The 27864-nt window shown below is 45.2% G+C and overlaps 1 protein-coding gene across 1 annotated transcript in view; it reads left to right on the top strand.

Moving 5' to 3' along the window:
- LOC143274709 (putative E3 ubiquitin-protein ligase HECTD4) overlaps positions 1-27864 on the top strand; it is a 111490-nt gene that overhangs the window by 37448 nt on the left and 46178 nt on the right. Inside the window, exons 25-42 of the mRNA XM_076578612.1 lie at positions 1663-1767; positions 2776-2864; positions 5603-5793; positions 7670-7790; positions 8586-8721; positions 10539-10705; positions 11428-11574; positions 13627-13814; positions 14767-14923; positions 16680-16754; positions 18672-18880; positions 19635-19815; positions 20945-21217; positions 21754-22060; positions 24265-24429; positions 25096-25245; positions 26528-26675; positions 27545-27648. Coding sequence (XP_076434727.1) covers positions 1663-1767; positions 2776-2864; positions 5603-5793; positions 7670-7790; positions 8586-8721; positions 10539-10705; positions 11428-11574; positions 13627-13814; positions 14767-14923; positions 16680-16754; positions 18672-18880; positions 19635-19815; positions 20945-21217; positions 21754-22060; positions 24265-24429; positions 25096-25245; positions 26528-26675; positions 27545-27648 — 2913 coding nt within the window. The remainder of the gene's footprint in view (positions 1-1662; positions 1768-2775; positions 2865-5602; positions 5794-7669; positions 7791-8585; positions 8722-10538; positions 10706-11427; positions 11575-13626; positions 13815-14766; positions 14924-16679; positions 16755-18671; positions 18881-19634; positions 19816-20944; positions 21218-21753; positions 22061-24264; positions 24430-25095; positions 25246-26527; positions 26676-27544; positions 27649-27864) is intronic.

The raw sequence follows: 27864 nt of genomic DNA, 5'->3' as shown, positions 1-27864 counted from the left end.
TCAGGCTGCTCTCTTTTGGGAGAGTGTGTAGCCACAGTGCAGTGCAGTGTGGTCTGTAAGTGTCTTTGTTTTTCTATCAAAGTGGAGTTTTTTCTACAGGATTTTGCCAGGGACAGTCTTTTCCTTGTTGTGGGTTTTTTTACTTGCGCTAAGTGCATGGTGCATAGGGGATTTAGGTTTATCGTCTCGTTCGAATGACCTGCGTCTTGACCAGCACTCAAGGTCCAGTGGAGGGGGAGAAAATTGTGGCCAGTGTGGGATTCGATCCCACATGCTCAGATTATCTCGCTTTCTGTTCAGACACATTACCACTAGACCACCATGGGGGTGGACCTAGTTCAGCCTTATGATTTAATCATAATTGATACATGTCCGAGTGTACACCATTATTCCACCTGTTAGCAAATAATTTCTCATGCTAACTCATCTTTTCCAGCCTGATTTTTCTAATGTCTTGTATGGATTTGTAAATTCTTTGGTGTTTTTGTTGTTTTCATGTCACGTGACTAACACTTGTTGATGATTGTTGTGAGTATTTCTATTTTGCACAACTCGCCAAACACTCACTTGGATGACAAGGACCTTAACAGTCATAACTGAGACCTTTCTGTATGTATGTACACATGCAGGGGTATCAGGCATAGGTCACAGCTGATCTGTTGACACATCTGTTGACTTGGGAGGTGGGAACAGCCTCCACTAACTCACTCACTCACTCACTCACTCATTCCCTCGACCGCTGGGGTTGTTGGGGGGACATGAGGAAGATGTCATAGCTTGCCACGCCGTTCTGTTGGCAGCTGTCGTGAGGAGATCTGGCATCGTCATTTTGGTCCATTCCTTGACGTTGTCGGACCAGCTCTTTCTCTGCCGCCCCCGTCTGCGCCCTCCCTCTACAGTCCCTTGCAGGATGGTTTTGGAGAGGGTGTTATGTCGTATGACGTGACCAAACCATGCCATCTTCCGTCGTTTGACTGTTGCCAGCAGTGGTTCTTGGGGCCCAACAAGGTTGCTGACCAGGTTCCGCACATAGTCATTGGTCTTGTGCTCCTTGTAGGAGATGTGTAGTAGTCTCCTCAAGCAGTTGGTTTCGAATGCTTGGATTCTTCTTTCTGTTTCTGCCATCAGTGTCCATGTCTCACATCCATATAAGAGGATGGAGACCACCAGTGAGTACCCTGTTCAGTCTGGCCATCGCTGCCGTTGCAGAATTGCTTTAATTGCATTGATGGTGAGCAGGTTGTTTTCATGTTTGGAGGAAGGTGGCAGAGTGGTGACGACAGTTAGCTCTCACTACAGTATCTGTGAGGGTCTGGGCTTTATAATTCTGGTCTCGCCCTTTCTCCCCAAGTTTGACCGGAACATCAAACTGAACATCTAGTCATTTGGATGAGATGATACACCGAGGTCCTGTGTGCAGCACACACTGAAAAAGAACCCATGGCAACAAAAGGATTGTCCCTTGGAAAAATTATGTTGAAGAAAACCACTCTTGACTGGTACACAAATGTAGATAGGCATGCACTCAAGGCCTGTTAAAGCACGTTGGGTCATGCTGCTGGTCAGACGTCTGCCTTGTGGATGTGGTGTAGCGTAAATGGAGTTGTCCGCACGCAGTGATGCCTTCTCCTTGAAAAACTGGAACTGTTTGACTGTGTGCAGACCATGGCAGACCTGGAGCAGCGGTGGAAGAACGAGGTGGAAGAGCACTGCCAGCAGAACATCTCCCCGTCCTCCCCCTTCTTCCGGGACTACCACCTGCAGGAAGTGAGTACTGTGTCGCTGAAGGAAATGGTATTGTAATGTATTGTTTCGTATTGTATTGTTATCACAACAGATTTTTCTGTTTGAAATTTGGGCTGCTCTTACCCAGGGAGAGAGTGTCGCTACAGTGAGAGCACCACTTAAAAAATTTTTTTCCCCACCTGCAAGTGTGTTTGTTTTCCCATGAAAATGGATATTTGAAGGTGAAGGTAGCAAGCCCTTAAGGTCAAGGTGATCAAGGTTTGGGTCTTGGTTTGGTGAGGGTAGCAAGGCCTTGAGGTCAAGGTAAGAAAGGCTTGGGTCTTGGTTTGGTGAGGGTAGCAAGGCCTTGAGGTCAAGGTAAGAAATGCTTGGGTCTTGGTTTGGTGAGGATAGCAAGGCCTTGAGGTCAAGGTAAGAAAGGCTTGGGTCTTGGTTTGGTGAGGGTAGCAAGGCCTTGAGGTCAAGGTGATCAAGGTTTGGGTCTTGGTTTGGTGAGGGTAGCAAGGCCTTGAGGTCAAGGTGATCAAGGTTTGGGTCTTGGTTTGGTGAGGGTAACAAGGTAAGAAAGGCTTGGGTCTTGGTTTGGTGAGGGTAGCAAGGCCTTGAGGTCAAGGTAAGAAAGGCTTGGGTCTTGGTTTGGTGAGGGTAGCAAGGCCTTGAGGTCAAGGTAAGAAAGGCTTGGGTCTTGGTTCGATGACTGGTAGCATTGTTGGAGGGGATGAGTCCTGGGAGAAGGTCACAGTGTGCCCAGCGTGAGGGTATCCAGGTCTGTGTGGTGACAGAGACTGTGATGTGTGTTGATGTAATGTTGTTGTGCTTGGGCTCAAACAGATAAACCAATGCACAGCTGTTTTGTTCAAGAGGTGAAAAGTTTTGTTTGTTTGTTTGTTTGTTTGTTTTTTGAGCATGTTACAGTATGGGCAGTTTTAGTTTTCTGTGGACTGTGTGGTGAGGGAGAGGGGTCATTGGTGTGTGTGTGTGTGTGTGTGTGTGTGTGTGTGTGTGTGTGTGTGTGTGTGTGTGTTTCAGCTGCGGCACAAGGAGCTGGCCATGCTGTGTTTCCTGAAGGACGTGTCTCTGGACAGGGCCAGCTTGGAGCTGACTGTCAAGGCCCTCATGTAAGGCACCCTGTCCTGTCCTGCGTCCCTTGCACACACCTCTGTGCATTCATCATGTTTGATAATGATTGACTGTCAAGGCCCTCATGTAAGGCACCCTGTCCTGTCCTGTGCCACCTGCACACACCTCTGTGCACTCATCATGTTTGATAATGATCGACTGTCAAGGCCCTCATGTAAGGCACCCTGTCCTGCCCTGTGCCACCTGCACATACCTCTGTGCACTCATCATGTTTGATAATGATCGACTGTCAAGGCCCTCATGTAAGGCACCCTGTCCTGTCCTGTGCCCCCTGCACACACCTCTGTGCACTCATCATGTTTGATAATGATCGACTGTCAAGGCCCTCATGTAATGCACCCTGCCCCCTGCACACACCTCTGTGCACTCATCATGTTTGATAATGATCGACTGTCAAGGCCCTCATGTAAGGCACCCTGCCCCCTGCACACACCTCTGTGCACTCATCATGTTTGATAATGATTGACTGTCAAGGCCCTCATGTAAGGCACCCTGTCCTGCCCTGTGCCACCTGCACATACCTCTGTGCACTCATCATGTTTGATAATGATTGACTGTCAAGGCCCTCATGTAATGCACCCTGCCCCCTGCACACACCTCTGTGCACTCATGTTTGATAATGATTGACTGTCAAGGCCCTCATGTAAGGCACCCTGCCCCCTGCACACACCTCTGTGCACTCATGTTTGATAATGATTGACTGTCAAGGCCCTCATGTAAGGCACCCTGTCCTGCCCTGTGCCACCTGCACATACCTCTGTGCACTCATCATGTTTGATAATGATTGACTGTCAAGGCCCTCATGTAAGGCACCCTGTCCCCTGCACACACCTCTGTGCACTCATCATGTTTGATAATGATTGACTGTCAAGGCCCTCATGTAAGGCACCCTGCCCCCTGCACACACCTCTGTGCACTCATCATGTTTGATAATGATTGACTGTCAAGGCCCTCATGTAAGGCACCCTGTCCTGCCCTGTGCCACCTGCACATACCTCTGTGCACTCATCATGTTTGATAATGATTGATTGTCAAGGCCCTCATGTAAGGCACCCCGTCCTGTCCTGTGCCCCCTGCACACACCTCTGTGCATTCATCATGTTTGATAATGATAATCTTAATCATAATAATAATGGTAGGACATTTATACAGCTCTTTCAAACCTCTGTAAATGCTTTACAGTAACATGATGGTCTGACACAAAGTACTCATACATACCTGCAGACACACAGACACAGACACACAACCCTACTACTACTATCACTACTACTACTACCACCACTACTTCTGCTACTGCTACTACACTTGCGATCCAAACAGACAAGTGAAATCAAAAGAAAAGAAAAAAAAGAAACACACACAACACACACACACACACACACACACACACACACACCAGTGCATGCATGGAAGCACAAACACATGAAGGAGAAATAGCTTTGAATCCATAGAATACAGATAAGGAATGGAGTGCCTTAGTTATGTAGAGGCTGCTTGAAAAGGAATGTTTACAGATTTGTTTTAAAGGATGTGAATGAGGGACTGTGACAGACTGAAAAAGGTAGCGAATTCCATTTTTGTACAGAGGAAGAACGTAAGACTTTACTGCTAAATTTGGGAATGCAAAAGATTCTTCCCATCAGCGGAAGAGCGGAGAGACCTTGAAGGCGCATATTTGTTTGATATCAAAAGGTCAGAAATTAATTGAGGCTTCCAGTTTGTGTACTTGTTGCTGCTACAAGCAGTTCAGGGCTGCATTTGATGTATTGCTTTCCAGGAAGTGAGAGACATGGAAATTTAATTGTCTTTTTTTTTTTTTTTTTTTTTTTTTGAGTGGCTGATGAAAGGGTTAAACTGCCTTCATTTCACCCCTATATTTTGGTAGGTAAGCATCATATTCCGTTTTTTAATGTCATCTTCAGTTCATCCGAGGGCTTGAGAAGCAGGTTTTATGTTCAGCCCTTCGTTTCTTATGATGCAAGCTTCAAAGTTTTTGTTTTATTTAGCCTTCAGTGTATCATTGCTTAACTCTGTTGTTTTTGCTGTAACCTGAGGCCTACCTTGACTTGTGTCATTGCTTAACTCTGTTGTTTTTGCTGTAACCTGAGGCCTACCTTGACTTGTGTCATTGCTTAACTCTGTTGTTTTTGCTGTAACCTGAGGCCTACCTTGACTTGTGTTTTGGGGGGGGATAAAGCACTGACCTTGGGAATGGAGGTTTGAAGGGTCGTTAGTTCCTTATCCACAGGGTCAGTCCTTTTTCAAACCATCCTGCTGGTAGTTTTTATCTTCTTTCGTATGGTAGTTTTTACATTCTTTCTTTTGGGCCCAACTTTTGGCATATATCAGAGATTGACATAAACTTAAGGTTAGGCCAACAGCAGAGTGAGATCTATACAGTCAATGGTTTCTCCACTGCAGTAGAACTCATTTACAGCTTTTGTCTTTTGTGATGGACTATGACTTTCAAACTCGGAGGCAAGATTGCGCTGACTGTTAGTGCTGCTGCTTTAGAGACTAGTTAGACTTTGGGGACCATCCCAGTGCTGACTATCCTAAAGCCCTCTTGGCCGAGAGAGTCGGGATGTAACTTGGGCAAGACACTCTCCACTGTGATCAAATTCTAGCCCACACAATCAGGACAGCAGTTGCCTTCTCTGCTGTTCATTCTGATGGTCATAACTGGACACAACTGACTATGGTGAATACATTTCAGGGAGACGTTTGAGTCTGACGTGCAAGCGTGGAAGGAGAAAGCTGAGGAGGGTGGGGACATGAAGAAGACGAAGCAGGTGGTGCGAGGCATCATCTCCCGGCTGTCACTCCTGCTGCACGTCAACATCACGCCCGCCCCAGCACAGCTGCAGCTCACCCGCACCGTCTCTCACCTGCAGGGCTTCCCACAGGGTACTTCTTCTTCTTCTTCTGCGTTCGTGGGCTTCAACTCCCACGTTCACTCGTATATCCGCGAGTGGGCTTTTTACGTGTATGACCGTTTTTACCCCGCCATGTAGGCAGCCATACTCCGCTTTCGGGGGTGTGCATGCTGGGTATGTTCTTGTTTCCATAACCCACCGAACACTGACATGGATTACAGGATCTTTAACGTGCGTATTTGATCTTATGCTTGCGAAAACACACGAAGGGGGTTCAGGCACTGGCAGGTCTGCACATATGTTGACCTGGGAGATTGTAAAAATCTCCACCATTTACCCACCAGGCGCTGTCACCGTGATTTGAACCCGGGACCCTCAGATCGAAAGTCCAATGCTTTAACCATTCGGCTATGGCGCCTGTCTTCCTACAGGGTACGTTCATTGCCGTGCTGTGACAAGGAGGAAGGTGGCACAGTGGTTAAGATTTGTATTTGTATTTCTTTTTATCACAACAGATTTCTCTGTGTGAAATTCGGGCTGCTCTCCCCAGGGAGAGCGCGTCGCTACACTACAGCGCCACCCCTTTTTTTTTTTTTTTTTTTTTTTTCCCTGCATGCAGTTTTATTTGTTTTTCCTATCGATGTGGATTTTTCTACAGAATTTTGCCAGGAACAACCCTTTTGTTGCCGTGGGTTCTTTTACGTGCGCTAAGTGCGTGCTGCACACGGGACCTCGGTTTATTGTCTCATCCGAATGACTAGCGTCTAGACCACCTCTCTGACGGTCTAGTGGAGGGAGAGAAAATATTGGTGGCTGAACCGTGATTCGAACCAGCGCGCTCAGATTCTCTCGCTTCCTAGGCGGACGCGTTACCTCTAGGCCGTCACTCCACATGCCCAGGATGCAGTGTCAGTGAGGGTCTGGGATCGAATCCCTGCCTCACCCTTTTTCTCCCAAGGTTGACTGAGAAATCAAACTGAGGTTCTGGTCATTTGGATGAGACGATAGAATGAGGTCCTACATGCAGCAGGGTCTTGGCACACTGAAAAAAGATCCCATGGCAGCATGTGTTGTGACATGTGTATACAAGTGTATAAAAATATTCTAGTCCGTAAACTTAATCTTTCATAACATGAAGGCCTGTTTTTTTCATATTGTTATTGTTATTGTAGTTATAGTAATAATGATAATAATAATAATGTTATTATTACTATTATTATTATGACTATTTATTAGTATTATTTGCCCAATGAACCACAAAGGACCACATCAGGGCTAAAACAATTCCTTCAGTATCGATCCTGTAGTGAAAGCCTCTACTCATAGTGGAAAAAAGAAGATTGTAAGATAAAGAGAATGGGATGAAAGAAAACTGAAAATGTCTAGAGGTACATAGATGCAGTGGAAGGGAAACATGTAAATAGTTTATTTTTTGGGGTTTTTTTTAGATATATTTGTTGACACAGGTTATTTCCAGTGTGTATGATAAGTTTGAGGAAGTGCCATGGTTATTTCCAGTGTGTATGATAAGTTTGAGGAAGTGCCATGGTTATTTCCAGTGTGTATGATAAGTTTGAGGAAGTGCCATGGTTATTTCCAGTGTGTGATAAGTTTGAGGAAGTGCCATGGCAGAATCAGTGAGGCGTTGGACCACTGATCCTGTGTTCATCAGTCTGAGGCCCCTTTTCGTTCTGGCGTTGTGTCCTTGAGAAAGGCACTGTACTCTGATTTTCGTCCACCCGTGAATAGGTTCCTGACTTGGGGAAGGTTAAAACGGTGGAAGGAGGAGAAGATTTGGCCCTGCCTTCTTATTGTCATGACCGAGACACAGTGGATATGAATTCACTGCCCCTGATGGCCATTAAAAGGCTACGGGACTTCACCCTGTATGTGTGTTAACGTTCCAGAGGACCTGATGGTGAAGTCCGACACGGACGTTCTGCGCACCACACCGGGGATGAACCGCAGTTTGTCAGCGCCCTCTGGTGTTGATGACGACTCTTTTGCGGAAGTGGTGAGCTTGCAGAGGTAAGCAAGGCAGCATTTGCAATAACAGTGGTGTGGTTGGTTGGTGGTGATGGTGTTGGTGACGATGGTTGTCTCGCTAATGAACATTGTTCTGTTGTCAATTGATTCAGTTTGTTTCAAGCTGAGGATTGCCTTCTTACCAAGTTAAGTTAGTGATAGCACCCTTCTTCTGCATTCGGGTATACAGGTTTCTTTGAATACACATACTACATCAGTTTCTAGACGTGTGTGTGCATGGATATATACATATGAATCACAAGATTTCTTATGTGTTCGGTCTCATTCATTGACACACATTAAAACCTGCGTTTATGTGGGTGTGTATGAACAATCCCACACACTCTAAAAGAGCACACAAATAAACACGAGCTTGCATACTTGCAGAGACGATTGCATATGCACACACGTCACTCAGCACAGACCACACAATACTGTACCATTTTATGAACATGCTAGTGCATGCATGATGCATGTATGTTTTGTGCATATGGATTTGCATACACTCTTAGTCTCTTTCTGTCTCACGCACACACGCACACACGCACACACACACACACACACACACAGAGTTGTGTTAGCATTTCGTACATATGATTACTTGCCGTTTGTGTGTGTATGTTTTCCCCGATAGAATTTCTTGTGTATTGCATGTAATGATTGGCTATTTTTTCTTCTGAGGACAGGATAAAAAAAAAAAAAAAAAGCTGTAAAAGCATACTATTCCACCCACAGTGAAGATCATTTTGGCTTGACACACAAGAGTTACAGTTGCATGATTAAAATTGGATGTACCAGGTACCGACTGATGGAAAAACGGAAGGCGATGTCTGTGCTACAAGATCTGATTGAAGATGACGGAGACGACAAGCCACCATACATCTCTCTGATCGACCAGCTCTTCTCCTTCATCGGCAGTGACCCAGAAAAGGCAGTGAGTTGTGTCTGGCGGTTCTGTTTCTTTTTTGATAAAAAAAAAAGAGATTTCAACAGAGTACACAGATGATAAAAACAACACACATATAACGTCAAGAATGCACAGATAAAATTAAGAACATGCAGATAACATCAAGAATAGTTGCACAAAACCAAACAGAACATACACAACAGATAGCATTAAGAACTTGCACAATTATTTAGTAGTGTTTGGCAATCTGATTGTCTTGGAATGGTGGTTGATGGTGGTTGGAAAGGGGCTGGGGGTGGTTTTAGGGCTGAGTTTCAGTGTTTTCTGTTCTTCTCCCACATTTTTGTTCTCTGCTCTCATTTCAAAGGTGTGATTCTTGGAAACTTTTAGGCTTCCATGTACCAACTGTTGTGTTGAATACAACAATTCATTCATCATGTGTGTGCAAATGAATAATTTGAAACAGTTGGTAAGATACACATGCTTCATAATTTTGGTGTGCCATATTAGCTGCCAGTACAGTGTCTGTGAGGGTCTGGGTTTGAATCCTGGTCTCACCCTTTCTCCCAAGTTAGACCAGAAGATCAAACTGAGCATGTAATCATTCGGATGAGACATTAAGTTGATGTTCCATGTGCAGCACCAGCACACACTGGGCACACTGAAAAATAACCCATGGCAAGGTAGTTGTTGTCTTCCAGCAAAATTCTTTTGAAGAAATCCACTGTGATAGGTACATAAATATATATATATATGCATGCACTCAAGGCCTGAGCACAGTTGGGTTACCCCCAGCTGGTCAGGCAGCATCTTGCCTAGCAGAAGTGGCGTTGTAGCAGTGTATGATGTAATGGATTTGTCTGAAGGCAGTGACAGAGATGCTAACTGTTATGATTTCACTGTATTTTGTTACGCTCAAACTCATTTTATTCTGTCAACATCAAATTTTTTCCAACAAGTTCATTTTCGACTACATAGCATGGTCACATGCTTTCCTGTCGTAACATTATCCAGACGCTCTAGACCTATCAATCATGAGGCCAGGGCAGTCACTACTAACCTTGGTCTCACGTGATGATGCTGAGCTGATCGAGTGAGTGTTTACATTGAAACAGCATCAAGCGGACCAGTCAGCTTAATGGTTTGCCTGAACAAGAGAGAACATGGCTGATTCAAGTTGCGTCTCAGTCAAACACAGCATCTGTGCCTAGTGGATTCAGCGATGGAGTGTTTGTATGCCTTGTAGATAAAATGTACGTTAGCTGATGTGGCTCGGGAGTCGTGAGTGTTCCTACCAAATTCAAAATGTTCCTACCAAATTGCCTGGATTGTTCCTACAAAGATTTAACTTGAGTTGGTATCTCTGGAAGCGTTTGTATGCCTTTAGCTGATGTGACTTGGAGTCTGGAGTGTTCCTACCAAATTCAAAATGTTCCTACCAAATTTCCCTTAGCCGCATGAAGAGCACAGGACCAGGAGTCAAGATGGCAGTTGGAAAAAGAGGAAGCTAGTCAGGGATACAGAGAGAAGGTAACCTACTTCCGGGAGGTTATCGGCCGTAGCTACTTTCATTTTCTCCGTATAGGCGGATAGTAGTTTGCACAGGACAGGAATTGGACTCCCTGCCGGAGTCTGCACTAGTGGGTCATGGTAAGTATGTTAGATAAACGTAATTTTACAGGACAGGAATTGGATTCCCTGCTGGAGTCTGCACTAGTGGGTCACTGTATGTTAGATAAACGTAATTTTAGGAAAAAAATTTCCAATTTTTTCTCTGTACAAACACTTCCTGACAGGGGTTGGCATCTCTCGACACTGACAACCAAGCTGTTGTTGATGTCCAGGTGTCGTGCAGCAGCTTCCTAGTGGCAGCCCAGGTGCGGCACAAGCGGGGTACCATCCGCAAGAAGGCGCTGCTGCACATGAAGGACCTTCTGGCCGCCGCCTCCAGGGTAGGGGGTGCCACTCACCTGGTGGCTGCTGTGGCCTCCGTGCTCCGCAACGGGCCCAAGTGAGTCCTCCGTCAGTCTGACTTTGGTTGTGTGTGGTGGTGTGTGCTGTTTGGTTTGCTTAGTTTGTTGTGTGCTGTTTCAGCTTTTTTTTTTTTTTTTAGTCTGCTCTGTGTGTGTGTGTGTGTGTGTGTGTGTGTGTGTGTGTGTGTCAGGAGGAGGAGGAGAAGAAGAGAGGGGGGATTCATGTGCTCTCTCCAAGGTGTGTCAATCTCAAGTGCCCTCTCCAAGGTGTATTTGTGGGGTCTCAAGTGCCCTCTCCAAGGTGTATTTGTGGGGTCTCAAGTGCCCTCTCCAAGGTGTATTTGTGGGTCTCATGTGCCCTCTCCAAGGTGTATTTGTGGGTCTCAAGTACCTTCTTCAAGGTGTATGTCAGTCTCAAGTGCTCTCTCTAAGGTGTTTGTGTGTCAGAGGTAGCCTCTCATGAGACTTGCAATGTGTGCATGTTTCTCACACACATGCATGTTGTGTGCGACTGACATGGATCACATGGGCATCAGCACATAAAATGTGCTAATGCTTAAGGGCTTAGAGGAATTTAAACAGACAGACAGACATATGCAAGCACACGCACGCACACATGCATGCACATGCACACGTGTGTGCACACACACACACACACGCTGCACACATACAGACACACACACACACACACACACACACACACACACACATGACTGTGTCTCTTCTCTGACCATGGCCCCATGACTGTCACTGTGTGCAGAGCCCAGGAGCTGGCGTGCGGCGGCATGGTGCAGCCGGTGCAGGAGGCCTTTGCCGAGGTGATGACATCCGTGGTGCAGCTGGCGGCGCGCTACCCCATCGCCAGCTGCAGCAGTATAGGGCTGCTGTGTACCCTGCCCTACACCAGGTGACAGGGGGGGGGGGGGGGGATGCAACCATAATGACAAGTGATGATGATAATGACATGATAATGATGATAATAATAATGATGATGATTATAACAACAACAATGATAATGATTTTTTTTTTTTTTAACTTAAAAAAGAATTTTTTTTTTTTTTGCAAAGACGTATACAATATATGGAGATCAGTATGAGCAAACAGTATAAATGAACAGTAACATCCAGTAGAGACCAAAAAAAAAAGTATAATATAAAATAACAAGAGAGGCAAGGCCTTCAAGACTCACTTGTAATACACTTTAAAAAAAAAAAAATCAAAGCTTTTTATGTATTGAGTATAATTTCAAAATGTTATGTTTAAGATGAAAAAAATCAGTTTAAAGCAAATTAACTTCCCTAGCATTAAAGATTAATTTCCCTTTTTTACTATTTGCACCAAAATGTTGGCAAAATGAATAAAATTTCCATGCTTAGCAAAAGAAGTTCCTGTTTGAACAAAAAATGATAATAATGACTGCTCTAGCTGTTGGGTCAGAATATCAGATCAAAGTGCCAAGTTTAGAGAATACAAAAAATATAAATATAACAGTAAATGCAGTTTGCATATAATTAGGCTTCATTCTTTATTTTTTTGTACCCATCCCAGAGGCGCAATATTGTTTTAAGCAAGGTGACTGGAAAGAACTGAATTTTTCCTATTTTTATGCCTAATTTGGTGTCAACTGACAAAGTAGTTGCAGAAAAAATGTCAATGTTAAAGTTTACCACGGACACACAGACACACACACACACACACACACACACACATACACAAACACACAGACAACGGAACACCGGGTTAAAACATAGACTCACTTTGTTTACACAAGTGAGTCAAAAACAACAAAAAACCAACAGAAAAGAAACACAAAAAAAACAAGATAAAAAAAATGATAATAAGAAATGAAAAAATACTAATTAACTTTAAAGCTTTCCTTTCCAATAATGTAGAAGTGGTATACTCATTGCTCCTTATTATGATACTACAGTGCTACCACTCGCTTTCGCCTTGTCCATGATGCCATTACTGTAATAGTTGACTTAACTGATGCTATTGCTATGTTACAACTGGTCTCATTATTATTGATAACATCTTAAACCATCTTTTGTATTTTTGTATTTGTATTTCTTTTTATCACAACAGATTTCTCTGTGTGAAATTCGGGCTGTTCTCCCCATCTCCCCAGGGAGAGCACATCGCTACACTACAGCGCCACCCATTTTTTGTGTTTTTTTTGTTTTGTTTTTTTGTTTTTCCGATTAAAGTGGATATTTCTACAGAATTTTACCAGGAACACCCCTTTTGTTGCCGTGGGTTCTTTTACATGCACTTAGTGCATGCTGCACATGGGACCTCGGTTTATTGTCTCATCCGAATGACTAGATTTGACTTGATTTGATTTGCCTGGTGGGTAGGGCAGAGGAGCGGTGCCTGGTGTGCTCTGGCCTGGTGTATTGATTTGATTTGATTTGATTTGACTGGGGGGCAGGGCGGAGGAGCGGTGCCTGGTGCGCTCTGGCCTGGTGTATTGATTTGATTTGATTTGATTTTCCTGGTGTACAGGGCGGAGGAGCGGTGCCTGGTGCGCTCTGGCCTGGTGTATTGATTTGATTTGATTTGATTTGCCTGGCCTGGTGGACAGGGCGGAGGAGCGGTGCCTGGTGCGCTCTGGCCTGGTGTATTGATTTGATTTGATTTGATTTGCCTGGTGGACAGGGTGGAGGAGCGGTGCCTGGTGCGCTCTGGCCTGGTGTATTGATTTGATTTGATTTGATTTGCCTGGTGGACAGGGCGGAGGAGTGGTGCCTGGTGCGCTCTGGCCTGGTGTATTGATTTGATTTGATTTTCCTGGTGGACAGGGCGGAGGAGCGGTGCCTGGTGCGCTCTGGCCTGGTGTAGTGATTTGATTTGATTTGATTTGATTCGCCTGGTGGACAGGGCGGAGGAGCGGTGCCTGGTGCGCTCTGGCCTGGTGTAGTGATTTGATTTGATTTGATTTGATTCGCCTGGTGGACAGGGCGGAGGAGCGGTGCCTGGTGCGCTCTGGCCTGGTACACCTGCTGGACAAGCTGTGCAGCCTGGCGGGCCACCCCTCGGACGGGCTGGGGGTCCAGTCCCAAAGCACTCGCCACAAGGTGTCCGCTCTGGCCTGGGCCGGCTTCCAGGTGCTGGCCAACCGCTGCGTCAAGTGGGAGGTGGAGGACGGTCAGTCTCTGCTGCCTCTTTTTTTTGGGGAAAGGGGGGGTGTTGGTGGAGAAGGGAGTGGGGCATGGGGGTTGGGGGGGTGAGGAGTGGGTTTAGAGGTGAGAGTGGATGAGGGTTGGGGGAGTGGGTGGGGGTGGGAGATAGTGGGCAGGGGAGGGGCAGTGGGGAGAGTTGACACAGGGTGAGGGAAAGCGGGCAGTGGTTTGGGGGAGTGGGGGTGGGTGGGGGAAGGGGTGGAGATGACAGGTATGGGGTGGGGGGGGGGAGTGGGCAGAGAGTGGGGGAAGAGAGACCGAGTACTATTAGATGCGAAGAAAACAACAATGATGATAGTAATTATAATGATGATAATGACAGTGATCAAGAAACACCTTATCTCTGGCGCGATACCCAGTACAAATGGCTGCGCAAAGCGTCTGGGGTTGATGAAAGGACTTGAGTGCATGCTGCTGACACAGAGAACCTGGGTTTATTGTCTCACCCCGAATGACTTAAGTTCTTCTTCTTCTGCGTTCACTCGTATGCACACGAGTGGGCTTTTACGTGTATGACTGTTTTTACCCCGCCATGTAGGCAGCCATACTCCGTTTTCGGGGGTGTGCATGCTGGGTATGTTCTTGTTTCCATAACCCACCGAACGCTGACATGGATTACAGGATGTTTAACGTGCGTATTTGATCTTCTGCTTGCATATACACACGAAGGGGGTTCAGGCACTAGCAGGTCTGCACATATGTTGACCTGGGAGATCGTAAAAATCTCCACCCTATACCCACCAGGCGCCGTCACCGTGATTCGAACCCGGGACCCTCAGATTGACAGTCCAACGCTTTAACCACTCGGCTATTGCGCCCGTCGACTTAAGTTAAATGCAGTGAAAACACAGGGGAAGTGGGTTTATGGTGTGACCTGAAGGAGCATTGTTGTGGTGGTGTGTGTGCTGTGTGGGCAGCGTCCCAGGTGGAGGACCTGGAGCACTCGGGCCTGGCCCGCCAGGTGTCCACCCTGCTGACCCACCACCTGGCGCGGGCCACCAACGCCATCGGCAACGCCGCCGGGGGCACCGAGGCTCTGCAAGAGGTGCTGGGGCTCCTCAACAACCTCTCCAGGTGGGGGGGGTCTCTGTTCTTCTGCCATGTTGTTTTAGTTCTGGTGAAGAAGGAGTACAGTTGAGATACTAGTCGCTGTTGTGTGTTTGTAATATTGGGATGAGTGCGCATTGAAGAAACGGTCATGTTCATGTGTCAGGGTGTGTGTGTGTGTGTGTGTGTGTGTGTGTGTGTGTGTGTGTGTGTGTGTGTGTGTGTGTGTGTGTGCTGGTGGTAGTTTTGGTTTTGGCCATTTTGACTCGTGTGTGTAAACAAAGTTATTTGATGTAATGACGTGCTGTCTGTGTGTGTTCTTGGTAAAGTTAAATGTCAATAATTTAGAATAATTTAAGGTTGGTTTTTTTTTTTGCATTATACAGGCGGTAGCAAGCTCTATGTGCTTTATATAAAACCAGCACTGAAGCTGGATCATGACTGGTCATGGGTGAAACATCATCCGCAAAGAAATTCATTATCAGAGGTTAAAGGTCAAAGTCACCGCATGGCATATGATTTTGATAGGAAAAGTTTATGTGCAAGAGAAGGTCTTATAGACAGTCTTTCATCAAATTTGGTTCAGTGATTAACCAGGGTGAGAACAAACCCAAGTGAAGAGAATGTCAGAGGTCAAAAGTTCAAGGCCACAGCATGGCGTTTTGGAAACAGAATGCAGAAGCGTGATGGATTTTAAGTTTTTCGTCCAGTTTTCTGTAAAACATGGCACAGTGATTTGTTTTGTTCCAGAAAACACGCTTTGTAAATTTAGAGATCAAAGATCAAAGTCACAATTTTGCAAGGTGATTTGCAAAGTGGCCTTTTTTTTTCTTCTTTCTTTTTTTTTTCCATTATTTCTTTGATGGATAAAGTGGGTATCACACATGATTCTTGAAGGCCTTACTTCTCTTTGTCATATCCTCAATTGGGCACATGGATGCTTCAAATGTAAATGCCCTGTTGAACTGACATAATTTATATTTACTTATTGATAGGTCTTTTTCTTTAAAAAAAATTTTTTTAGAAGGTTTGAGAATGGGGTAAGGGGAGGACAGATGAAATGGTTGGTGTTTAGCTGTGGGGGTGGGTAGTATTTCATAAAGCCATGGGTAGAGTACAGAAAGTAAAAAGATTGGATATGCCTTGGCTAGCATCAGGATAGTATTATATATTTAAAAAAAAAAAAAAAGAAAAGAAAAAGAACAGAAAAAAAAAAACAAAACAAAACAAAACACCAGCATGGCATATAGTTCTGCCAGTGACGTTGCTGCTGAAGAAGATTTACACAAGAGGATTGGTATTGCGTCATCGTCATCCATCATGAACCAGAGTTTTGAGAAATCCTGAAGTTCTGTGTGCATGGTGCAGAATGGCGGGGTAAAAGTTTAAAGGTCCCATTGGCCTTTAAGGGCCATTCGGGCAGTGAAATCATGTCAGCTGTGTTTAGGGTTCACCATTGGATGGTAGGGTATCTTATCATTCACTCTCCCCCCCATTGTCCACCCACCTCGCCTCCAAATCAGTATCAGTAGCTGAAGGAGGTGTCACTGCATTAGGACAAATCCATATATGCTTCACCACATCTGCCAAGCAGATGCCTGACCAGCACCGTTACCCAACGTCAGGCCTTGAGGAAAAAAAAGAAAAAAAAAATTACTCCCAAAACAAAAAGTGAATAAAGAAATGAATGGAAAAATGAAAAAACAACAACCCCAAAACCAGGTGATGATGGAGGTGTGTGTGTGTGTGTATGTGCGTGTGTGTGTGTGTGTGTGTGTTTCAGGAGCAAGATGGGCAAGGCCATTCTCAGTCAGCCGGCGTGTGTGTCCAAATTGCTGTCACTGTTGCTGGACCAAAGGTCAGTTCCCACTCCTCTTGTGCTGCTGGACTAGGAAAAGGACATAATGTTATCACATTTACACTCTCGTACATGCATGCTGTCTCTATTAAGGTCCGTTTATACAGAGCGCGAACGTGAACGCGTCCAATGCGAACATGAACGCGAACGCGACTTTTGAGCAGTTTTGCCATTCAAATAGAGCACGAACCCGAACGCGGAAAACCATCGAAGGCTTTCGAGGTGGCTCGTCTTTTTCTTGCTGTGAGAGATAAAATTTGGTCATTTGGAATCACGGCGCAGGTAGAGTCAGACACGGAGGAGATCATAGTACTGTATTTGTACGCAAAACAACAGAGGAAGGGAAAGAGGCGTGTGTCAGTGCACGAATTTTTACAGAGAAGAAGTGAATTTGGAGAGTACCACCACCTCGTACAAGAACTGCATTTTCATCCTGCAAAATTCCAGCAATACTTTCGACAAGTTTCTATTTGTGGAAATGATGCAAGGGAAGTACCTGCTGATTGGTTGAAAGCAAAAAAGCCACGCGACCTTCTGAGAAAATTCGCTCTGGGGGCAATCAAGGCGGTCGTGCGCGCACAAAAATTTGTTCGCGTTCGCGTTCGCACTCTATTTGAACGGTTCTCTCACTGTCTCTCTCTCTCTCTCTCTCTCTCTCACTTACGTTCACACTCTCGCAAAAACATGCATCTTAGTGCTGACCGGTACTGCTAATTAATTTCTGGAGGCCAAATATAGATACTTGAAATATGATTTGGCACATATTTGATGTGTACAGTATGCAAATAAGAACTGCAAAGTTTCTGACAAGACTGCTTCTGAATGACCTCAACTTCCAAAAAGATGTTGGTTTCCAGCTCTGCATACAGTTCTGTTTTTCTCCTTGCCGGTCTGTTTGTGAAGAAATTTACAACACACCTGTTGCATTCCTTGTTATGTTCTTACTTTGCGGTTTTCCATGATTTTCTTGTGTAAATATTTTCGGAAAGTTCCATTCGGAAGAGGAGAAGCAGAAATAATTGGATGTCTTTTTTTTTTTCTAGTATTTTTTTTCCAGCATGAATTCATACTTTATGCACCATCTGTACCCAGTTGTATTTTCTTGGTTGTATTTAACATTTGCTTTGTGTATTGGACATTACCTGTCACACTGAAGTGAAATATTTAGTAATTATTGTGTATGTCATTATATTCAAAATTTACCTGGGAGTTTGAAATGAGATGGATACCAGCTAAAGCAAACATACACTATCCTTTTTAAGTCCATTTTCTAGCACTGGGACATGTTCAGCTACAAACTCAGAAAAAAAAACTGGCTTTTGTGTGTGTGTGTGTGGTCAGAAAGTGGGAAGTTGGCAGGTGGGAGACTGTTTGTAAAACCTGTCATAAGTCCTCTTGTTCCTGATGATGATGCTGCACTCGGTCCCCAAAACCCTGTTTGTAAAACCTGTCATTCATCATCTTCTTCATTCGTCGGCTGCAGCTCCCTCGTTCACTCGTATGTACACAAGTGGGCTTTTACGTATATGACTGGTTTTTTTACCCCACCATGTATGCAGCCATACTCTGCTTTTGGGGGTGTGCATGCTAGGTATGTTCTTGTTTCCATAACCCACCGAACGCTGACATGGATTACAGGATCTTTGACGTGCGTATTTGATCTTCTGCTTGCATATACATACGAAGGGGGTTAAGGCACGAACAGGTCTGCACATATGTTGACCTGGGAGAACGGAAAAATGTCCACCCTTTACCCACCAGGCGCCGTTACTGAGATTCGAACCCAGGACCCTGAGATTGAAAGTCCAATGCTTTAACCACTCGGCTATTGCACCCGTCAAACCTGTCTTTAGTCGTCTTGTTCCTGGTGATGATACTGCCTTATCAGTCGTCTTACCCAGGCTGTGTTTGTTGCAGGCCCTCCCCCAAGCTGGTGCTGATCATCCTGCAGCTGTGTCGTGTCGCCCTCCCCCTGATGAGTACCGCCGACTGTGCCCAGGTGGCGCTGCCAGCCTGGGGGCAGCACCTGTACGCTGCCCACTGGAGCTCGGCCCAGCCCGTCTCCGACCCGCCTGCCCGCATCATCTCTCTGCTGCTGGCCAAACTGGGCGACCTGCTTGTACCAGGTTCATTTTTTTTTTTTATTATGTTTTATTTTATTGGTTTTTTGTTAGCTTTTTTTTGTCGTTTTTTTTTTTTACCGCCTTATCCTTTGAACCATTTCAGTATCATTACCCCCACGCTGTTCATTTGGAGTCCTCCCTTACACAGTCACATGCAGGGTGGTCTGCTGCAGCCCCTGCATTGGCAGTCTACAGGGAACTATCAGTGTTAGGTCATCAGGAGGCCACACACCAGAGGAGACCGTGTCTGCATGGCCTCTGCGTCACTTTGGTTGTGTTCAGGTCTGTTCTGATTTAGCGTACTTAGGACACCACCTACTAAGTCCCCTCCTCCTTTCACACAGGGGATCATGATGAATAATTGAAGTGAGTGAATTTGTCCATTGGATCATTGAACACACAGGGTACCAGTTGATGGTGTCTCTTTTTGTTAGTTTTGTGATAATAGATGATTGGCATAAAATTGTCCACGGGGGGCCTTTCACACAGGGTACCAGAGGATGGTGTCCCTTTTGTTTGCTTTGTGATGATAGATAGTTCGTGTAAAATTGTCCATGGGAGCCTTTCACACAGGGAACCAGCAGGTGAAGGTGTCCCTTTTGTTGTTAGTTTTGTGATGGTAGATATAATTGGGAGTCAAATTGTCCACGGGGGGCCTTTCACACAGGGTACCAGGTGATGGTGTCCCTTTTGTTGTTAGCTTCGTGATGACAGATATTTGGAGTTTAAATTGTCCATGGGGGGGCCTTTATCACAGGGGACCAGGTGATGCTGTCGAGCCGCACCCCCTCCCAGGACACGGCCTCCCCGAGCCCCACAGGCAGCGGGGGCAGCAAGGAGAGGGAGGAGAACACGGACGTGCAAGGGGGGCGCATCTCCGTCTTCCTGCACAAGCGGGAGGACCAGATGTCTCACGACGTCATCCAGCCCCTGCTCAGGTGAGTCGAGCGGACCAACGAACAAATGAACAAAATTTTTGCCCACGGAATGATTCAGCGCTTGTAGGCTCTAAAGGCGTTTGATTGGCTAAGAGCAGACCGGGCAGGGTCGGCGTCTTTTCATTGTTAGCTGTGCGAACTTTGGCCAAGCAGAGCAAACCGATAGGCCTAGTTTGCATCAGTTTGACATGATATGTATATATCACCAGACAGGGAGTATAATTCAAACAAGAAGTCAGAGGAATAAGCAAAATGTGCTTGTTTACATCCGGCCCTTTGAGCTAAGAAAATCAAAGATGCAGATGCAAAAAAAAAAAAAAAGAAAAAGGACAACAAAAAATAGAGCCAAAACATTCACCACACCAGCAACATTATTGAAATAACATGTATGCACAAAAAGATAAGTACAAAATATTCATGCACAATACCATCAATAAAAAAAAAGAGAGAGAGAGAGAGGCTGAGTGAATAGGTGAAATGGGAATGGCAGGTAGGCAGAACAGGACAAAGAGTCCAGTTTTCAGTGGGTCACTGAGCATGGCCACGCTGTCAAAGAGTAGGCGGATGGATCACGATTTTTACTCCCCCCCCCCCCCCCCCCCCCCTCCATAACCTTGTGTGGTGGTTTGGGTACCAGTGGTTCAGATGAAATGATGAACCAGTGTTCCTTATACTGCATGCCCTGAAGTGCACATAAAAGAACCCACGTTGGCAAGAGAGTTGGCCCTGGCAAAATTTTGAAGAAAATGTAATACAATATAATGCAATACAATACTGTACAACACAATGCAACGCAACTCACTGCAGTGCAGTACAATGCAATACAATACTATACAACACAATGCAACGCAACTCACTGCAGTGCAGTGCAATACAATACTATACAACACAATGCAACGCAACTCACTGCAGTGCAGTGCAATACAGTGCAATACAATGCAATACAATACTATACAACACAATGCAACGTAACTCACTGCAGTGCAGTACAATGCAATACAGTGCAATACAATACTATAGAACACAATGCAAAGCAGCGCATTGCAATGCAGTGCAATGCAATACAATACAGTACAGTACAGTCCAGTACAGTACAACAAGAAACAACAGACTGAAGCTTCCTTTGCAGCTCCGACAACCGGCCGTTCCGCCTGACGGGGGGAGCCAACATGGAGAAGGTTGTGAGGATGGACCGGGAGCTGACCAAGCACGGGCGCTGCGAGGTGACGACGGAGGAGGCCATGGTGGCCCTGAAGAAGGCCTACAAGTGGGCCCAGATGGGCATGGTGGTGTCCACAGCGCCCCCTGTGGAGAACACCTCCACCGACTCCAACTCGGCGCCGGACAAGAAGAAGACGGCCGCCGAGGTGACGTGCAAGGAGAAGAACAGCGAGCTGGCCAGGTAACAACAGTTACGATAAGAATAATGATAATGATAATGCAAATGATGATGGCGTTATGATAATAGTAATGATAGTAATGATGATGATGCCAGACTTTTTCCAGGTTGTGATTTCTAGAACAAATGGTGCTCAAAGCGCCTAACATGATGGTGAGATTTTGATTCGTCTGTATAGAATGGTTGTTGGAGGTGGATTGAAGTGGTGGATAATTAAAATTATTTATCAATAATGAAATTGTAGGAAGTTTACTTGTGATGAGATAACTTTAGAGACATGTTTATATGTGTTAACTCATACAAAAATTAGGAGACATTCCTTTTTTTTTTTACCCTTTTTTTTTTTTTTTTTTTTAAGAGCGCATAATGTATATGAAGAACATTGACAATGTTTACCTCGAACAGATCGAGTGAGAAAAAAGAAATTAGTAGACTTCACTTAAGAATTTTTTTTTTTTTTTTAATTAAAAGAGTGCACAATATGTGTAAAGAACACGTCTCAATGTCCCTACCCCCCAACCCCTCCTCCCCACACACAGGACGGACCCAGTGCGGGCCTTCATCAGCGGCCACGTGGCCAACACAATGGCGGCGGAGGTGATCGCCTTGCTGCACAACCTGCTGACGGCCCCTGTCACCAGCACAGCCCAGACGTGGGCGGAGGCTGTGCAGCGTGTGCTGTGTAACGCCCTGTCGGGGCTGCCCGTGCTGCTGTCCTCCCTGGAATCTCTGAGCTCCCCCCGCACCTTCGCCCTGCAGCTCATGTCCACCGCCAAGCTGGCCAATGCCGCCCTCGCCTCCCTCGGTGCCTTCCAGGAGACCGTCAAACCCGGCTGTGCTGTCAAGGTGGGTTGTGGTGTTGTGGCGCTCGCTAGACCTTCACAGATGGCGACTGTTTCAATTTTGCCATATTTTGTTGCTCGATTGCAGTTTGATCAGTCGTTAGGCCAACGTCAAAATTGTCACTTTCAACTACATAGCATGGAATATATGCTTTCCTGTCTAGACCTATCAGTTACAAGGCCAGGGCAGTCACTGCTAACCTTGGTCTTATGTGATGATGCTCAGGTAATCGCATGCATCTTTACATTGAAACAGCATTGAGTGGTCCAGTCAGCTTAATCGTAGCAGTTACACCATGTTGCATGTAGGCCTAAGTGTTTGTATGCCTTGTAGATAAAATGTACGTTTGCTGATGTGGCTCTCGAGTCCTTCCAAATTCGCAATATTCCTACCAAATTTCCTGTTTGTTCCTTCAGACGCTTGACAGGTGTTGCCATCTCTGGACCTTTGACGTTCACACTTATTTTGTTTTCCTTTTTCATGCACGTGTATGTATTAGAAAGGATGTTTCTTTTCTTTCTTCATTCCTTTCCTCTTCAAAGGTTTGTGGAAGAAGTACTGAAAGGATTTGCTCAAAAAGAAAAGGGAAAAAAGGGGCCTTGTTCTGGGCTGGATACAAGGCATTTGGATGAGAAGGAGCCAAGGTCCCATGTGTAGTATTCACTTAGCACACATAAAAGAAACCATGGTAACAAGAGAGTTGTCTGTAGCCAAATTCCGTAGTAAAAAGAAATCCACTGTAATATGTTGGTGCGCGTGTGTGTGCACACAGGTGCATGTATGTATGCGTGTGTGTGAATGTGCATGACCGAAGCCTGACCGAATGACAGGAAACAAATGTTCAGGGCCTAAAAGGCGCAGTCACTTCTACCTCGGTAGGCTGCCTGTTGTGCACATGACCTGTGTTTGTAAAACCCTTCAAGCTTGGTCTCTGACCAAGGATAGGTATTCTGCAAGTATCCATATCAGTCAGTCAGTCAGGGTAAGGATGTCTTTACCATGATGTGGGAAACTGTCTGGGAGAGGGTTGAGAAACTCCAGCACAGATGTAGGATGGTGTGTGTGTGTGAAAAGGACTGGCCTGTCTTCAACATGAATTCAGGCATGAGTGAAGGTGTATGTGTATGTGTGTTCTGAGCAGAAGGGTTGACATCATCAGAAAAGCCTGATTTTATTTACTTTTAGAAGCTAAATGATTAAGATAATGACATCATGAGCTGCGTTGTTTGCATGGTCTTTTACTGCTTTTTTTTTTTTTTTGTCTTGGTCTGACAGCTTTGTGTTTAATGCTGATGGATTTTTTTTTTTTTAGTTGTCCAGTCCTGAAACAGCCCTGTGTGGTCATGCTTTCCATGCACTCGCGTACACTATCATAATGCATGTTTTGCATGCGCACACAGTTACTATATACTCACACACCAGTGTTCACAAATCCTTTACCTCTCATCATTTCAATTCTTTTCATTACAACCAAAGTATGTGTTGCTGCAGAATGGTTAAGAAAGACGCTGATCTGCTAATACTGTCCACGAAGGTCTGGGTTTCAATTCCAGTCTTGCCCATTCTCCCAAAATCAAACGGAGGTCCCATGTGCAGCATGCATTTGGCACATGGAAAAAGAACCCATGGCAACATAGTGTTGTCCTCTGGCAAAATTCTGTGGAAGTCCACTCTGATGGCCTAGAGGTAACGCGTCCGCCTAGGAAGCGAGAAAATCTGAGCGCGCTGGTTTGAATCACGGCTCAGCCGCCGGTATTTTCTCCCCCTCCACTAGACCTTGAGTGGTGGTCTGGACGCTAGTCATTCGGATGAGACGATAAACCAAGGTCCCGTGTGCAGCATGCTTTTAGCGCACGTAAAAGAACCCACGGCAACAAAACGGTTGTTCCTGGCTAAATTCTGTAGAAAAATCTACTTCGATAGGAAAACAAATAAAACTGCACGCAGGAAAAAATACAAAAAAAATGGGTGGCGCTGTAGTATAACGACATGCTCTTCCTGGGGAGAGCAGCCCGAATTTCACACAGAGAAATCTGTTGTGATAAAAAGAAGTACAAAATACAAAAAATCCAAAAAATATGCGTACATTCAAGGTCTGACTAAGCGCACTGGGTTGTGCTGCTTCTTCCCAGCAGTTGTGGCGTAGTGCATATGGAATTGTCCGAAGGCAGTGACGCCACCTTGAGAAAGTGACGCTGTTGTGGCAGGTGATTGGAGAGGGGATTCACCAGACCCAGGGCACGGTGCAGAGCGTGTCGGAACAGACGGACCAGGTCACTGTCGAACTGGACAAGGACCGGGAAGAGCCCCACGCGCGCTACGCCAACTCTGTCAGAGTTCCTCTGTCCCGTATACAGCCCCTACGCAACGAGGTAGGAAGTAGCAGCAGTAGGGAGAGATTAAAAAAAAAAGAAAAAAGCAGGAAGGTTCTTGGTTGGCGACTTTGTATATTTCTTTTCACATGTGTGCAAGCGGTTGGAACACTTGAGTTGCAACAGCTGGAAGTTGAGTTCACATTGACTTATTTCAATGAGCACTAGTAACAGTAGCAGTTTGGTAGTTCAGTAAGGCCTGTGATTCTAGCTGATTTCATTGTCATGTTAGTGGCAGATGATGGAACATGGTAGGTAATAGATACCAGTATTGTTGATTGATATTGGAGGTAATAGATGCCGTTATTGTTGATTGACTTTAGAGGTGATAGATACTGTTATTGTTGACTGATTTTTGAGGTGATAAGTGCTGTTAAAATATTGTTGATTCTTGAGAGATGATAAGATGACAGTCCTCACTTGCCCACCTGTTCCCCTACCTATCAAGTCTTAATAAAGAACAAGGAAAAAGAGAAAAGAAAACAAATGAGGACATAGAGCTAAAAAAAAAGATAGAAAAAAATATGTATATGTATATATTTATATTTATATATATGTAGATGATAATGTGACAGCTGATGATCTGAATGTTGGTTTTAGATATATTTTGTTCTCATTTTATGTGTGTGTGTGTGTGTGTGTGTGTGTGTGTGTGTGTGTGCCCAGGTGTTCCAGCAGTGCCATAAGCAGATGAGCGAGTCAGTGATCAAGGCTGTGCAGGCATCCATCGTTCCTGGGGATGAGATGGCCACCTCCCCTCTCCAGCAGTCCTTGGGGGCTGTCACTGGCACTGACGGCAACTCCCTGTCTCACCAGGTGGGGCTTTAGGTCTCCATGTTTGTGTGTTTGTGTGTGTGTGTGTGTGTGTGTTTGTGTGTTTGGTTGTATGTTTGTTCCAGTTTTAAAACATGATTTTATTGTTCATGAAGAAAAATGTTTTCCTGACATTGTCACATTGCATCTGTTGACTATTGCAACTGTACAGACTTTGACAACAGCAAAGAGTGGAAACTATATTCAGTTACAAGGTACACAACTTCAAGTCAGCGCTGTTTATGCTACCAGTTCATTTAGCAGGCAGGTAAATTCTTCTTCTTCTTCGTTCGTGGGCTGCAACTCCCACGTTCACTCGTATGTACACGAGTGGGATTTTACGTGTTTGACTTTTTTACCCCTGCCATGTAGGCAGTCATTCTCCATTTTGGGGGGTGCACACAGGTAAATAAAAGGTACATTGGAACAAGCCCAGACACTTCCTCTGTTTGAGGGCAGTTTGTTTTGTTTATTTCATCTCATGCTGATAAAAGTCAGCAACGGTAACTGTCCTGATTTCATTTTATTTTGTCCGGGTCGGTCGCAGTTTGTTCCGATGTCATGTAGATGTCAAACTTGTTGGGAGGGGTTTATTTTGGGCAAGTTCAGGTCATCCGCCTGCTTTCTTGTTGTAAGCTGTTTGGTGGTTTGGCAGTGCACATTGTGTACTGGGGCGCAGGTTGGGGGGATTGGGGTAGTGAGTCACACTACTGGTCTTGAGTGATAAAGCTGAGCCAGAGCATGTTGTGAGCACATTTACACTGTTACCAACGCAGAGTGGACGAGCTAGCCTCCAAAAAGACTTTCTTGCAAGTAAACCTTGTTTGTGTGCCATATAGGCGAATGGTGTGTTATACTGGTGCAATTAAAAAAGAAAAAGAAAAATCAGAATGGCTAAAAAGAAATGTTTCTAAAGAGTTCAGTGGGGTTGGCATTTATGTGAAGATGAATTATTTCACCAACAGTTGTGTATTGAATAAAAAAAAAAAAAAGAAAAAAAGAAGTGAATGCAAGGATATGCAACTGCATCTTTGTGAGGTACATCTGGGCTGTTTCAGATGTGTCGTTGTGGCGGAGATTCAAGTTAAAAAAAATTGTTTTAAGTATAAATGCAAAGGTTTATATTTCCATTTTTGCGAGGTACAACTGGGTTGTTTCAGTTGTTGAGTTGTGGTGGAGATTCTGGCCACAAAAAAAAAAAAAAAAAAAAAAGAAAGTATAAAAGAAAGCGTAAATGCCAGGGTTTGTAATGACATGTTTGGGAGGTACAGCTGGGCTGTTGCAGGTGTGTCGAGTGGTGGCGGAGATTCAGACGCGAGCGGCCATGCTGCTGGCGCTGTACATGCAGAACGTGGACTTTGCCAAGCTGTACATTTCCCAGTGCGGCTCCTCTGTGGAGATGCTGAAGACCCTGGCCAAGGACTGCAGCACAGGTACAGTAGTGCCCGCATGATGCAGGTGCAGAGATGTTAGTGCTCACACCTGTGTGTGTATGCTACGTACATGTAAGCGCCTGTTTGCTCACACTTCACAAATAGGCACGTAAGGACACATACTGTCTCACCCACACTGACACACACACACACACACACACACACTCACTCACTCACACTGACACACACACATTGACACACTCACTGATACACACATTCACACACACAACACACGCACACACACACACACACACACACACACTCACTCACTCACTCACACTGACACATACACACTGACACACTCACTGATACACACACACACACACACACACGCACTCACACTCACACTTCACTCACTCATACTGACACACACTCTGACAACACACTCACTGATACACACACATACACAAACACAAAGACTCTCACACACACTCTCGCACTCATACTCTAGCACTTACACACAACACAGTGCAGCACAATGACAAAACAACAACACAACTAACACACAACACTTTATCCTTTCCTTTCCATTACACGACAAACATCGACTTGCTGATGATTCTGTCGTTGTTGATGTATGCTGGGTATTTTTGTGTCTCCATAACCCACCAAACACTGACATCGATTACAGGATCTTTAACGTGCGTATTTGATTTTCTGCGTGCGTATACACACGAAGTTGCTTCAGGCACTAGCCGGTCTGCACATATGTTGACCTGGGAGATGGGAAAAATCCCCACCCTTTACCCACCAGGCGCCATTACTGAGATTAGAACTTGGTACCCTCAGATTGAAAGTCCAGTGCTTTAACCACTCGGCTGTTGCACCCGTCCTTCCTTACAGTGAGTGGTGGTGTGCTGTGTGGGCAGGGAGTCGGCAGCAGGTGGTGGAGGCCCACTGTCAGCGGCTTCGCATGTTGTACAGGGACTGCGCCAAGCCCCCGCCCCCACCCAGCAAGGCTGACACGCGCCCTGTGAGTGCTTGGTTTTGTTTATTTGATTATTTATTGTATGTTCACTGAACGCAGGGTAACAGCATGATCATTTACTAATGTCTATGCTGATAACGCCAAAGGAAAGTCACACAAAACAAAACCGGATTTCCGTGATCGTTTTCTAATGGGCGCTGTTGAGCATTATGAAGGATTAAAGTCACAAGTAAAAAAAAAAATCTCTTTTACTTTTTAGTT

This window comes from Babylonia areolata, chromosome 29 (assembly GCF_041734735.1).
Source record: "Babylonia areolata isolate BAREFJ2019XMU chromosome 29, ASM4173473v1, whole genome shotgun sequence".
In the NCBI taxonomy this organism is placed as follows: domain Eukaryota; kingdom Metazoa; phylum Mollusca; class Gastropoda; order Neogastropoda; family Buccinidae; genus Babylonia; species Babylonia areolata.
This window is presented reverse-complemented; position numbering and strand designations above follow the sequence as displayed.